General features: G+C 51.7%; 6 protein-coding genes across 6 annotated transcripts; 5 read left to right on the top strand and 1 right to left on the bottom strand.

Annotated features, from left to right (window-relative positions):
- Window positions 1–1,179: 1,179 nt before the first annotated feature.
- Window positions 1,180–2,555, top strand: COL26b_004548 (uncharacterized protein; the record flags this gene model as incomplete). Its single annotated transcript, XM_053177423.1, has 3 exons — window positions 1,180–1,358; window positions 1,690–1,782; window positions 2,102–2,555. 3 exons carry the CDS (start codon window positions 1,180–1,182, stop codon window positions 2,553–2,555), a joined length of 726 nt encoding a protein of 241 aa, XP_053038537.1.
- Window positions 2,556–4,006: 1,451 nt separating this feature from the next.
- COL26b_004549 (uncharacterized protein) lies at window positions 4,007–5,717 on the top strand (the record flags this gene model as incomplete). The annotated part of the gene is made up of 2 exons (XM_053177424.1): window positions 4,007–5,454; window positions 5,504–5,717. The coding sequence occupies 2 exons, from the start codon at window positions 4,007–4,009 to the stop codon at window positions 5,715–5,717; spliced, it is 1,662 nt and encodes a 553-aa protein (XP_053038538.1).
- A 745-nt stretch (window positions 5,718–6,462) lies between these two features.
- Window positions 6,463–7,449, top strand: COL26b_004550 (uncharacterized protein; the record flags this gene model as incomplete). Its single annotated transcript, XM_053177425.1, has 1 exon — window positions 6,463–7,449. The coding sequence occupies one exon, from the start codon at window positions 6,463–6,465 to the stop codon at window positions 7,447–7,449; it is 987 nt and encodes a 328-aa protein (XP_053038539.1).
- A 248-nt stretch (window positions 7,450–7,697) lies between these two features.
- Window positions 7,698–8,665, bottom strand: COL26b_004551 (uncharacterized protein; the record flags this gene model as incomplete). The annotated part of the gene is made up of 3 exons (XM_053177426.1): window positions 7,698–7,733; window positions 7,847–7,923; window positions 7,975–8,665. The coding sequence occupies 3 exons, from the start codon at window positions 8,663–8,665 to the stop codon at window positions 7,698–7,700; spliced, it is 804 nt and encodes a 267-aa protein (XP_053038540.1).
- Window positions 8,666–9,806: 1,141 nt separating this feature from the next.
- Window positions 9,807–11,998, top strand: COL26b_004552 (uncharacterized protein; the record flags this gene model as incomplete). The annotated part of the gene is made up of 5 exons (XM_053177427.1): window positions 9,807–10,334; window positions 10,408–10,648; window positions 10,715–10,783; window positions 10,835–11,287; window positions 11,394–11,998. The coding sequence occupies 5 exons, from the start codon at window positions 9,807–9,809 to the stop codon at window positions 11,996–11,998; spliced, it is 1,896 nt and encodes a 631-aa protein (XP_053038541.1).
- Window positions 11,999–13,638: 1,640 nt separating this feature from the next.
- COL26b_004553 (uncharacterized protein) lies at window positions 13,639–14,460 on the top strand (the record flags this gene model as incomplete). Its single annotated transcript, XM_053177428.1, has 1 exon — window positions 13,639–14,460. The coding sequence occupies one exon, from the start codon at window positions 13,639–13,641 to the stop codon at window positions 14,458–14,460; it is 822 nt and encodes a 273-aa protein (XP_053038542.1).
- Between the last annotated feature and the right edge of the window lie 183 nt (window positions 14,461–14,643).

Consider the following 14,643-nt stretch of genomic DNA (forward strand, 5'->3'; position numbering starts at 1 on the left):
ATAAGCTTTGGCAAAGTCTGCACAATGATCGAGCTTCTGAGCTCAATCACCGATCATGCAATTCCTCATCTGCTTATTCACCGATAGGAAAACATGTGTCATTGACATATTCATCGGAATGACAAATTACGTACAATTGATCGAAGCGACCGCCTGAATTGTCACATCCCTGATCGTATGATGTGATTCACAGCCGGGGTAAGCAATTGTTTTACATATTCGGCGCTCGCTTGGATCCCGGGCGCCGTCAGGACCGAGATGCCCCATATTTGCGGTCCAGATACCGGGTCCGTCATGGGATTTTCGTCCGGACGCCCTTCCGGTAATTCTGGGGAGTCAAATCCACGATGGCAGATTGGATGCTCGCATCAAATGTCTCTTCAACCATTCAATTCAACCCTTCATAGCGCATGGCTCCCTGTAAACAACATCACGAAGGACCTTGCTTCCCGGCCTACAAACGGTAGCTTTCAAATTGGCTACGTGTTGACTTGATGCCCTAGGAAAGATGAGCTTCATAGCGCTGAGCCTGTAGAGGCGATAATGAGCTGAGATAATCCCATTTACTTCGCACCTCCGTCACTCGTCAGCATGAAAGCCCGCAGTGTCTCTACGCATATAACACACATTGGAATGGCCTCGGAATTCCCATTCGTTTAATACATCGAATGGGGTGAATTGAGCTACCGATCTCAGGTTGTTCCATTCCACACTTCAATCCAAGGTGCGAATCAGGCGATGCGCCGGAATGCGCGGGAGCCTCCCTTTCGTGACAGTGGGAAGACCCGGATTGTGGGAGCCCGACACGAACCGGACATATCCACAAAATCTCCTACTCCGGCAAACTGGCCCAGTCGTGCCCCAGCGGACTTTGAGGTCATTGAAACATGCGCCAGTCAAACGCTAACTGGGAACCATCAGCGGAGACTTACGCGTAGTTAGGTAATCGCGTTGTATCCGGAGCCAGCATTGAAGAATCATTAGCGGCGGCTCCTTTATTCGCTGTGGATGATGCGGATTGTCGCAAGGTGCCGTCTTAAAGCGAAGCTGACACCCGACTCCCGTGGGCGGCACTTGTTACCCCGCCTGCACCTCGTGTAGCTGTCGCATTTCCACGAAAACGCCGCACGATTGCAGATTGCAGATCACAGAGGATCCCCGGCACTGATCCACATCGCCATGGCCACACCGGGTGCCGACTCGGCGACAACAGCGGGAGAGCCGCCCGAATTCATTGAGGTGGGCGACACGGCCACGCCCGAAGAGGCGTCTGAACCTGAGGACTGGGATGCGCGCTCATCAACGTCGACCTCGCTAGCATCAGGTATCCAGAGGCATGCGTTTGCCAACGGTCGGAGGTGAGATATTCTCAACTTGGCTGCGGCACTGCATCGGGACTGACAGGTCTATCAAGGTATCATGCCTATCGCGATGGGAGATACCCCATTCCCAACGATGAGACAGAACAAAACCGTGAAGACATGAAGCATGCCATGGTACTGGAGTTGAGTGACGGGAAGCTTTTCCATGCCCCGATCGGCGATCACCCCCAAAAGATTATCGACCTTGGAACGGGCACTGGTACAGTCATCCTGCAAGTCCGAACGCGGCGAGATGCATGCTAACAATACTTGAAAGGTATTTGGGCAATGGAAGGTATGTCAACGATAGTATTGAGATCCCATCCAGGTCGACTGGAGCTGAGATGATTGATTCAGTTGGAGACCAGTACCCTGGTGCCGAGGTGACTGGCGCCGACTTGTCCCCGATTCAACCTGATTGGTAAGTCATACGCAGATCTAAGCCAACTTTATTGTCCTATTCTAACATTACAAAGGATTCCGCCAAATGTGCGCTTCATAGTAGATGACGTCGAAGACGAGTGGTTGGTAGGTGTAACCTGTGTGTTACTATCAGTACCTATGAAGGACTGTTACTGATAGAGAGCCGCCCATCTCAGTTTGACAAGGACTTTGATTTCATCCATATGCGCAACCTTGCGACTTGGGTTCACAATCTTCCCAAGCTCTTGGAACGCTGTTTCGCGTAGGACTCTTCTTCCCCGAAGTCCCTGTACGCCCTGCTGACTCCGGAGCTGTAGTAACCTTAAGCCCGGTGCTTGGGTTGAAACCCAAGACTTCAACTCCAACGTCAACTGTGACGACGGGACCATGCCAGATGACTGGGCCCTTATCAAATTTTGGGCCCTTCTTCACGAGGCAATGCTCAAGCTAAACGTTGACATTCGGGTTGCTCCACAAATCGGCGAACTGATGGAACAGGCCGGATTTGTCAACGTGAGAAAGACAGCCTACAAAGTGCCGATTGGCACTTGGCCTAGAAACAACATCCTCAACCTCGTCGGCGAGTACATGCGCACAATTATGGAGGATCTGCTTGGCGCAGCTGCGAGCAAGCCACTCAAGACGTTAGGCATGACGGACACGGAGATCCAAGTCTTCCTCGTGTCTGTACGAAGCGCGCTGAGGGATCGCAACGTGCACGCTTATGGCACATACTACTCATGGGTTGGGCAGAAGCCGCTTGATGCATAGTCACGGTCGACAAGAATTGTCAGTGTCATCCTTGGTTTGAATGTACGATCGATTGTTTTCTGTCGAGCTCTTCAGTGAAAGTTTGGATATCACATAAACGGCCGCTCTTTATGGTATTGGATCATGTATAGCAACATTCAGTCAAGCCATTTACGAAACAGCAGAGAAGGAACGCACCTGTGGTACAACTTTGGGTGACATATAAACAAGAAAAAGCAGAATTTGTCTCGGAACCAAGAAGAATCTGGAATGCAGTGGGAAAGACATCTTGTGGTCACTTTCAGCTGATGAGAAGACAGGAGAGGTCCTGATGTCTTTAGCCACAACGTGCCCCCTTTGTTTATGAGAACTTCGCCAGTGCCCCTTCAACTTCTGACAGGTCAGCTTCTCGCGATAAGCAGACGGGACTCGGGAGCAGAGGATCAGCCAAGACGAAAATTGTCAAAGCACACACCGCCAGCAGCGTTGGTCTGGTATGCGCCAACAAACTCATTGCCTGAGACTTACCGTACATCGGGGCTTGCTGGAATCGCGGGTGCCGTAGTCTGGATCGGTACTGGTCTTTATCATATCTTGCAGTGCGAACCGATCGTCCTGAACCATGCACACATGTGCGACGACACGAATGATGGCGTTCTCATGTCGCTCCGCAATTTTCCATGACCATTCCAGGTTGTGTTCAGAAGGCACATCTCATTTGGCATGGGGACGCGAGTGGCACAGAAGGATGCAAGTTACCGATTGTGCTTCCCTATTGTCTCGAAAACTCAGAACCGTCCAACAATTCACTCGCGCGTCAACCCTAGTTCGCCCAGCCATGCAGGTGCCCTTCTGTGAAACCAGCTGAAATTCTGTACCACGTTGGAGAAAGAGGGGATGATCAATTGTCTGGGAATGATGGCTTCTTGACCTGGGCCAAGACGATATCGGTATGTTTGTCGAAATGCCGAGAGAAAACGATCCGTAACGGGCTTGTCTCCTCCATCTGATTTACTCGAGCCTTACTGGGTCGGGAAGGCCCCGGTATCTCGGTAGTCACAGGTAAGACATTCCCAAGTCCAATCGGTGTGAGACATACCATGTGGACTTGGCACATCTGCAATAATAACGCCAGATGCCCGTGGCTTTGGGCCAGCGAATCCTGCAGGCAAATGTTACTCAACTTTGAATGCCAACTGCACTCGACCGCTGTCCTCCGGTTTCCATGAAAAAGGGGGCCCTCTCCGAGCTGCCATCTTGTCAACTTTGAGGGGCACAGTGTTACGTTTGTCGGAACATTACAGTCCACACATCGTTACTTCTCGTATTACACGCTGGTATATCCTTATTTGATCCCTCTCCCCCGCTGCCGGTGTTTTCCTGAGCTATTCAAGAAGCCTTATTCACAGTGCCAACCCTTACCAAGGTAGATTCACATATCCATCGAGCTTCTCAACTCGACGTCTATCAGCATGTCGAATCTTCACGGCGACAGTCATGAAACGGGGAAGGTATTCCCCCGCGACATTGAGCGCAAGGCAAGCGATGCCGAAATCAGTAATACCACTCCGGACGCCTCGTTGAGAGAGAAGCACAGCACCGCCCATATCCAAGGCATCTACTCAATCGATGACGGCGACAAAGCAAAGCTGCGGTCTACCATTGTACGCAAGTTCGATGTACGCCTGGTGCCAGCAATGTTTCTGGCTCACCTTCTATTCTTCCTGGACAAGGGAAATATTGCCCTCGCCCGTATCAATGGTCTCGAAGAGGATCTCAAACTCAAAGGCAACCAATTCAACTCATCGTTGGCGATGTTCTTCATCCTCAACATTCTATTCAACATCCCTGGAAACCTCGCTGTGCGTCGTGTTGGTGGCGCTGTCTGGCTACCATCCCTGATCGTCGCATGGGGGCTCGTCACAATCTCTTCAGGCTTCATACGCAATTTTGCCGGATTATGCATCACTCGCATATTTCTTGGTCTGACCGAGAGCTCTTTCCTTGGGGGTGTTTTGATATATCTTGGCTTCTTCTATACGGCCGACGAGCTTATCCTGCGCGTCGGACTATTTTACTCCAGCACTGCCCTAGCAGGATTCCTCGGAGGTCTTTTAGCCGGCGGACTTGGCCAGATCAGAGTCGCACACTACAATGGATGGCCTTGGATCTTCTTCGTCGAAGGATCTCTAACCGTCATTCTTGGAACTGCCTTGTTCTTCTTCCTTCCACACACACCGGCCGACGCAAAGTTCTTGTCTCCCGTAGAGAGAGCGCTCGCTGTCAACCGCATGCAGGCCCAAGATCGCTGGCACTTCCTGGAACCCCAGCAGTTGGATGATCGCGAATCGCATGAGAATGATTCAGCTATGGAAGCGACCGTTTCGAAGGACCCTCTTAACTGGGCAACAGTAAAGAGCGCCATCTTTAACGTTATCACTCTCACTATTGCTATCGGCGCCTTTTTCTCTATCGAAGCCATTTACAGTTTCGCCATGTTCTTCCCGACCATCATCGCTGCTATGGGCTACAAAAGCCTGCAAGCATCGTTGATGACGGCTCCGCCCAACTTGCTCGCCCTGATCTTCACAGTCGGCATTTGCTTCTGGAGTCAAAGGTCCGGGAAGACAGCCCTTCCTCTGAACGTATGCAGTGTCATCGGTGTTTTGGGATACATGATGCTCATTGTTGGAGCAAAAGTTGGCCCGCCGCCGCTGGACATGAACGCCAAGGTCCAGTACGCTGGCTCGTTCCTCGTTGCGATGGCAGTCAATGGAACACCGCCTCTAGCTCTCACTTGGCTTAGCATCAACGCATCGCCACACTACGTGCGAGCCATTGCTTTGGGGTTTGTGTTGTCAATTGGAAACACTGCTGCATTCCTGGCATCATTCACTTACATCAAGACAGAGGCGCCTCAGTAAGTTCCGCACTTTGATTGACGTTTTTGATGCTGACTTCACACGCAGATACATCAAGGGGCATTCAATCAATTTTGGATGCCTGTTTGGTCTCCTTATCATCGGTGTTACACTTCCGTTGTACATGAACTGGGAGAACAAAAAGCGTGAGCGGGGCGAACGAGACTACAGGCTGGATGAGAGCCGGCAGAATGGCTTGTCCAAGGAGGAACATGAGTTTAGACTTGGGTGGATGCATCCGGGTTTCCGTTTCAAGGTCTGAATATCTTTTCAGAAGTTTTCTGGGCGTTGCGTGTCCGGCGAGAGAAGACTTGTAAACATGAGGTGAAGTACACGTACACATGGGAGGGCAGATGGTCGAGACGTTGTTGGGATACCACAGTGAATACACCACAACCTTACATCGAGGACAGTAAGTATCATTTTGCATTGTGCGCCTAGGTTGACATCACGGCACACGACTAATACATGTGGTTCATCTGCCCGTCTATCGAGTCAGGAGTTCCCAGAAGCGCCTGGAACTCACCACCAAACACGGCCCGTGAGTCTGCCAAGAGGTTGTCTCCAGCCCACGCCTTATTCTCCTTACTCGTGTATTCAGCTGACGCGGCTGTACAAGAACCTGCATCAACGATGAGCGATGTCACCAAACAGTCTAATTTCAAAAGCCAAAGAAACGAAGGCCTTTGTAGCTCATCATCAAGGTCGTCAACGGGACCAGACTGATGAAAGATACGTACCGGATGCCATGCTTAAACGCCGATCCGCTCGGTTATCGCCGCTGTGCAGCCGCCGTCACGACGCTAAAACACAAAACACAGGGGCAAACAACAGCAATTTCGATCCGTTGCCGAGGTGGATCCCCCCGTCAATCAACCTCCTTTCACCCTTCACTTCGACTTCGGACGACACCAGTCTTCGGCACTGAGCCGACTTCATCTGTGCGGGCCGTGCTGCATGTTGCGAGACGGGCTTCATCAGAGCGTGCATCCATCCAGACAGGAACGATGACGGGCCACGGTCTCCTTTTCTTCATCCCGGGCAATCCAGGCCTTGTCGACTACTACACCGACTTCTTCGACTCGCTCAAGGCCCGCATCGGATGGGCAGATGGCCACATCCACGTCCATGGCCGCGATCTGTTTGGCTTCCGCGACGACAGCCATGAGCCCTTCAGCAATGAGCATCCGCCGTACGACCTGGAGCACCAGATCGAGGCTGTTTACAACCATCTGGCGTCGCTGCGGCGAACAGATTCGACGCGGAATGCGCCGGGAAAGAAGGGCGAGCCGTATGACTTCATCATCTTAGCGGGGCACTCGGTGGGCAGCTACATCGCGCTTGAGATTTTTCACAGACAACTCAAGGACCCCTCACGTGCACCGCACCTCAAGCTTCACGCGGGTATCTTGCTGTTCCCGACGGTTACGCACATAGCCCAGTCTCCTGCAGGAAAGAGGCTGGACCTCATCCGCACGACACCCATGCTCAACAACACCGCACATGTCATCGCGCAACGGTTTTTGGACCTGTGGCCCGCGGCTGCATTGCGTTGGTTTGTAAGCAACGTGTTAGGGATGGGTACCAAAGCTGCAGAAGTCACGACGGGGTTCTTGAAAAGCCGCGACAGTGTGTGGCAGGCTCTGCATATGGGCAAGGATGAGATGAAGGTCATCACTGAGGAGAAGTGGGACAAGGAACTTTGGGAAATCGAAGAGGACGACCTTGGCAGTGGCAGCGGGAAGAGAAGTACGCCTAGATTCTTCTTCTACTTTGGAAAGAAGGACCACTGGGTTGCAGACCACTTCAGAGATCACTTCATCCGAGCCCGTGAGAAGCATATTGAGAACGGCTGGGCACGAGTGGAGATTGATGAGAGAGGACTCCCTCATGCGTTCTGCACTACAGAGAAGAACAGCGAGCTGGTTGCTGACAAGGTTGCACAGTACTTGAAGGAGCTTTGGGATGGGCTTACACCATCAGAGTCGTCGTAAGGCGAGCAGGGAACATTATGATTTTAGAGGGTTCATGATACTAGACAATAGACAATAATTGTATTGCTCCCATCACTCTTGTGATATCCTACACACAAAGAAAAGTTTTTTGGTGTCAGAATTTTGCTTGCTCCAAAACTCCGTTCACTCCCCATGCAACAGCTTGCCTCGAGTCTTCCACTCTACATGCATGCTTCCTGTCGTCGCCCCTGAGGCCTAGTGTCGTCTTGCTGACATTTAGCTGTGATCTATATTTGCCGGATCTCTGTCACGTCCTCCGATTCCTACGTAGAGTTTAGTTAGGCATCGGCCTGCCAATCTGCAGGCTACTAACACTGGCAGTCTGTGGCGAACGTCAGTATGATATCCATTGTACTCGCACTGATCTTCAACTCACCTCCGCCTCAGCCTTCTGCTTCTTACGCCTCATCAGGCCGTAGATAAACACTCCCATCGCCAACAGTGATACACCGGCTGCGAGCCATGTCAGTTTAATTTCAAGTGAAGCTCATGACAAAAACTTACCAACACCACCAAACACACCCAACAACACAACAGCGGTAGGAGTTCCACCAGCGCCCTTGGGCATGGAGCTGGAAGAAGCAGAAGATGCGGGAGGAACAGCCGCAGCAGGAGGTGGTAATGGGTTTGCGCCGGTCGGAGGAGGAGTAGCACCGGGAGGAATGGGAGGCGCGAGACCTAATGAGGAGCTCATGGGAGGCAGGGGAGGAGGCGGCGGGTTCATGACTGGCGGAGGAGGTGGAGGCGGCGCGGTGTTGGCCGGAGGCGGAGGAGGAGGAGGTGCCGCACTGGTAGCTGGCGGCGGCGGCGGCAGCGGTGCTGGCTGAGGATTGATCACAGGAGGCGCCGGCGCCGGTGTTGCAGTGACCGTGACTGTTGTCGGGATCATGATCATCACCGTCTGTGTGATGGTCGCAGCTGACGGGGTCACTGTGACGAAGATCGTGACTGTCGGGACGTTCGCATTATTATTAGGTGGCAGTCCATTTGCCGGGGGAGCTGTTCCTGGAGTTCCCGGCTGTGGTTGGCCATTGTTGATGATGATACCGCCAGCTTGACCCAACACAGACAGAAGTTGGTTCGGATCGATGGGGAGAGCGTTGGCGTTGGGAGGGCCATTCGCGGCTGCCGCAGCCTTCACCGCGTCGGGGTTGGTCTTCGCATTTTGCTCCTCGCGCTTGACAATTTCCGCCATTTTGGTATCCGTTCGGCTTTCCTTCACTTCGACTTGTTCTTGTCCTTCCTTCCTTCTTTCAAGACAACCCAGGTCTTGAGTCTGACCAGCGAAGGCGAGGGTCTTCTTCGGTAGACGGGCCGAGAGACGACTACACACTTACAAGCATATCACAGATTGCTTGCCGTACGAGACCGATTTGTTGCGCAACCGAGAGAGGGTGGTGCTAGGGTATGGTGAACAGCCGCCCGTTGCTGAAAGACGTGGAGGCACCCATGCAGTTTTAATTCAGGCCCTGTCTTGGACGTGCAACTATTTGACTTCTGGCTCGTGTCAAACTTACAGGACCGAGGCGCCACCACTCGGGCCTTCGGTATGGCCCTACGGCATTGGGATTGCCTCATTGGGTAAGTGGGCAGCAGGTTTCTGGGTGAAGATGCTGAGGTTTTGGGTGTCAAATCCAATGTCCCCGAACACTGGAGGAAAAGAAGGTGTAATTGTGGGCTTTGGGAGAACGTGCGCTCCCCGACCCCCTCGTTTCCCCTCATCGTTCTCATCTTCCACTCTGAGTTCAAGGTTCGGCTGCTCTGATTTGCGTTGAAGGGGCCCTGGAGGGGATTAGGGGCCACACCCTCTGATGGGTGTAACCGCTGCGACGCCGTGTCGAAGCAGCCTCGGTGTTTCATGAGCAGGCCAGAATTGGTCCAGAAGATGGGATGCCAAATGGCTTTTTGTGTTTTTCGAAACCAGTTTCTGTAACCTGCAGTCGCCGTGCATATGAGAGGGTGGGAGCTCGGCCGTGCGTAGAGTCGCAGGCTACCCCCGTCCAACTCTTCAAGGGGTCAGACTTGTTCCCGCTTTCTGCCACGCTCTTCCATCCCAATGGGTTGTAATTCATCAGCTTGTTTTCTGAAAAGGATCAATTGCTCCTTGAATTTCTGTATTCGCGATCCTCCTGACGTCAAGGCCGATTATGGCCAGCAACCGGCTGCGTCACTGCGTGGCGGTGGAAAATAAGGCTTTCCTTCAGTGAGAATGAACGCTGGAGCCCTTATATGCTTCCATGCAACCGAGCGCAATGTTCATTAGTGCCGCTTAGATAGGTTTCCATAGACTCTCTTCGACCGACGACGACCGAAGAGAAGGCAAGATCAACAGAGCTATGAACCCCAACAGACTCCAATCGCAGCAACAAAGGCCCGGCGTGAAGAGGGGTGTTCTGGGAAGTTTGTCTGCAGCTTCAGCGGCAGCCTACAACTTTCTTGCTCACGACTTTGAATTTGTGCCGGACCGGTATCATGACGACAAGTTCTTTCCCACACGGCTATCTCGGGCGGGATCTAGTATCCGACTCGGTCGCGCTCGCGGCCGGAACAACTATCCACTGAGACCGCCGCCAATTCGGAAGAGGACATGGCAGAAGGATGCGAACGGGGAGTTGCGCAGCAAATCATTCGAGGACTCGCAGTTCAGCCACCCATACGATGAAGCACGCGGAGGAAACGACCGAAACCCGTTTGACGACGCCAATGAGGTGGAAGAGCAAGACGATGAAGCCGACGACGACGAACCGTACCACGTCTTTCCGAAGCGACAAAAATGGCTGGTCATTGTGATCATTGCTACAGCCGGCCTCTTCAGTGGGTTGTCATCCAATATCTACAACCCGTCTCTTGATGCCGTTGCGCAGGTAAGACTCGGCCCGTTCCAGCGCTTGCGGTGAAAGCGAGGGTGATGCTGATGCTGATTATGATTACTCGCAGGACCTCAAAGTCAGCTCCTCGCAGGTTTCCCTGACAATCACGTCTTACCTTATCATGCAAGCCGTGTCTCCTCTCCTATGGGGACCCATGTCAGACACATTGGGCCGGAGGCCGACATACATCGCCTCCTTTGCGGTCTACATAGGCGCCAACGTCGCGCTTAGCTTCTCACCGAATTATCCGGTGCTGCTCATTTTCAGGGGTGTCCAGGCCGCAGGGAGTGCGTCAACTGTCAGTATCGGTAAGTTGCCATAGTCTCCGTTTCTCCCTTCGACTACCCAATTTGGCAACTAATGGCAGTTCCAAGGCAATGGAGTCATTCAGGATATCTCACCGACTTCCGAAAGGGGTGCGTTCATTAGTTTCTACCAGGCCAGTAAGCTAAGTTGTCAACATGCTACAACACCCTCAACTGACACAACCGCAGTTCGAAACTTCAGCACAGCGATAGGTCCCGTGCTGGGCGGCGCCCTGGCTAATTCGCTTGGCTTTCGTTCAGTATTTGTCTTCTTGCTCATTGCCTCGACGCTTATTATTATTGCAATCATTGTGTTTCTTCCCGAGACAATGAGAAGCATCGCTGGCAATGGTGCAATCAGACTTAAAGGTCCAGTCTACAAGCCTTTGATCAGGTACATCAGGAAAGAGCCTAGGTACATGCAAGATCCAGACGGTCCTCTAAATTCCAACAAAGTCACCATCTGGACGTTTCTCAGACCCTTCAGACTGTTCAGGGAGAAGGATCTTGTCATCAACCTCATTTGGGGTGGGTTCGTCTACGCTATCTGGAACATGGTTACCACCAGCACCACACCCGTTTTCAAAGCACGGTTCCCTTTCCTGAACGAGCTGCTCTTGGGTGTGGCATTCTTACCCAACGGTAAGTGGGGACTCACACTCCAACCCTTACCTCAGCTGCAGCGAATCCCAACGCTTCTCTCGGCTGAGGGAAGCATATATCAACTCGACTGACATATCATATGCAGGCTTCGGGACCATTGTCGGCTCTGTCTTGGCCGGGAAGCTGTTGACCCGGGACTACAAGGCCATTTCGGCCGAATACAAGGCAACGCATAACATGAGGGAGGACGTAGAGTTGTCCCCAAAAGACATACCGCCAGACTTTCCCCTTGAGAAGGTTCGCTTACAACGGCTTCCGTGGATAGTAGCATTATTCACCGCTTCCATCACCGGCTACGGCTTTTCCTTGGCATATCCTGCAGCGACATCTCGACCCGGTTGGATAGCACTCCCCCTCGTGCTGCAGTTCCTCATTGCAGCCTCGGCAAACGCTATATTTGCTCTCAATCAGACAATCATCTCGGACCTTTGTCCCGGACAAGGTGCGAGTGCAACAGCTATCAACAACTTAGTGCGATGTGGTCTTGCCGCCTTGGGCGTGGCCTTTGCGGAACAGATGATTAACGCTGTGGGACCGGGGACAGCATTCCTGGTGTTGGCTTTGGTGGTCATAGCCGTGTCGCCCATCCAAGTTCTTAACCAATACAGAGGGCCCAAATGGCGGGCGGACAGGGCAAGGAGAGGCGGCTCAAAGGCCACTGCGGCCGTGGAGGATCGACAAAAAGCCTAGGTACGGGTCTGGCATGACACAAAAACATTTGGAGCATTGTCTGCAATCACATTGGGAATCATATTGGACGAAGCGAGCGTATTTAGCATTGTTAGAATTCACACGACACAGATCATTACATGAAATACCATCATACAGACCATGGGGTGTCGAGCATAAGCCAATGATATCCATGGCTAAGATACACTTATTGGAAGAACTGGATACTATTTCTGTAGATCTCTCAAATTCTATCTGCACTGAAGTCATTGCAGCGAGATTGACTCCAGCTCTAATTCATATGAGATATCATAGGACCCTTCATGAGCTGGAGTAGACTTCCGCCTTGTTGCTAGGCGTTGTCATCCACTGCCATCAATCGAAGTCAACCTCGCACGATCATCTAAATGATCCTTCATGATCAACATACCCATATTTCTGGCGAAGCGAACGATTCGACTGGGGTAAACCCTCCACCAAGACAAATCATATGGCAATCATTTCCGCTGAACACAGTTTAGAGTTGCCCAGGGGGCGATCTTGTGCGTTGCAGGCCGTCTGGTGTTTGCGTTGAAACACGGGACCCGGGTCCTGTAGCCAAGGAGATCCCGGCAGTAAAGCATCCCAAACCAACATCGGTGGTCCGTACTCGATGCCTGGCTGCCGCACAGGTTTCCCAAAGCGGTGGGCATTGGCGCCACTCGTCGTGCGCCGAAAGTCGCATTCACGTGGCATCTCGGCTATTTGGCATTGTCACATTTGATAGATTAGACAGCTCCTGTCAGATGGAGTACGGAGAAATTTGAAAAGAGCCGGTCGCCGGAGTCACGGCAGCGCTAGGGCTGCAGGATTCGGCATGCTCATGTCAGTTTGACAGATGCAACTGCCGCCTTCCGTAGCCGGTGTGTTGAAGGATTCCAACCTGACCTGCTTATCTGTGAAGGTTAGTTCTACCGCTGCTCTATCCTATAGCATAGCCTTTTAAACTTAGCCGATTCCGCAAACCAAGCGGAGCAGCCCGCCCTCTTCCAAAAGTCTACTGGAACTGAACTGCAAATCCCACGCTCACATACCGTTGGTCTGAGCTGCTGAGACTAGGACATCCCTGCGGCGCGATAGAACCCTATGATCTTCTTGAGCGGCTGTTTTATCTGGCTAGCCAGTCTATCTGAATCTGGATTGACGAACAACTTACATCAGCCGCTAGAACGTGTCGCGAAAGGACGAAGATCCAGCAGCAGTATGGGCTGAGAAGCTTAGTCAGACTCTGCTGGCTTCGGGTCCAAAGGCCCGGAAATTATGTCGACGATAATAGGGCATGTCTCGCAAGTTGTTCTCCTTAAGAAGTGGCCGGAGTACAGAGGTGTTTCCGGCGTTTATTCTGATATTCCGGTCCCTTTCGGAATTATCCAACCCCGATTGAGTTTTGTAAAGTCTGGTTCGTGATTCAATGAAGGGCATGGCGACAAAGATAGAGGCGCGAACTCGTATGATTGATTCACTGTCTGGGCTGCGACCGTTCAAGACCATCTTATGGATTCACTAGTGAAAGGCGTGATGTATTTAAGGAAGGGATCTTGTGATATGTTTCTGGTTTTCGTTCTAGAAATAGACACTTCAAAATCATCAAGACTCTGCAAAAGCAAGTTCCATGATCAAAAATGGTCGACTTCATGCCTCTCCCAAGGTCTGACAACTATGACGTGAATGGGGCAAGATATCTCATTCACTTTTCACTCCCAGAGTACTCCGAAAGGTGGCATGTTAAATGCATGAATCTTGCAGCACTTGCCAAAGATGATCCGGATTGGGGATGGGACACGTCCGATCCTCTGCCCGACGAGAAGTTTGCAATTTTAGAACGAGGACTCGAGCAACTGAAAATGAACGACATCAGCATCAACATCAGAGATGACTCAGAAGATGTTATCTTGATCACAGGCTTTGACGACGCTTACAGGGCCAGGCAGAATGCAAATATGAGAGTACCGTATCTCGATGACGATATCGCAGAACTGCTTTCTCAATTTCGATTCATCGCCTTCTTCTTCTATGAGGTCGAGTTGCTCACTGCTGTTACTCACTACTGCCAAGGAGACTTCGAGTTTCCTGGTAAGAACTTCGCGAAATTTGTGAAAAGAATACCCCAGCCTGGCCACAGCCTGCAAGAATGGGTCGCCCCTGACAAAAGACAGCAAATCATCATCTACTTCAGCCACAAAAACTATGAGAATATCTCAAGGTCAACAATCGGTCTGTTCGACAGATATGACATGGACCAAGACCCAGAGTTCCTCTTCATGAGTGAGTACGCGTCTAGCTATGACGCGTGTGCTTCCGAGTCTCGAGCGCGCGGGGAGCTGTTACCTCAGTTACTTTTCGGGCTGGACGATGATGCTCTTGATGACGAGGATGTTCCTTCGCCAGGTGAGGGCTTCGGAAATTTCACCGTCATGACGTTACGGGACAGTAAGGATCAGTAAGAGATGAAATGGTTGGGATTGGGATGTATTCAGATAGAGAGCGAATCAAAGTATCCATGCTAGATTGAGTATCTCACTTTGCCCAACGAATATCCCATGAGAGACATAGATCTTTTCGTGTTTTCTTCATCTCTGGTCGCATTATGATTTCAAAGAGGATTTCGTAATACTTCAAGTCCCAAA

Source organism: Colletotrichum chrysophilum (assembly GCF_026319265.1).
Source record: "Colletotrichum chrysophilum strain AFK26 chromosome Unknown scaffold_28, whole genome shotgun sequence".
In the NCBI taxonomy this organism is placed as follows: Eukaryota; Fungi; Ascomycota; class Sordariomycetes; order Glomerellales; family Glomerellaceae; genus Colletotrichum; species Colletotrichum chrysophilum.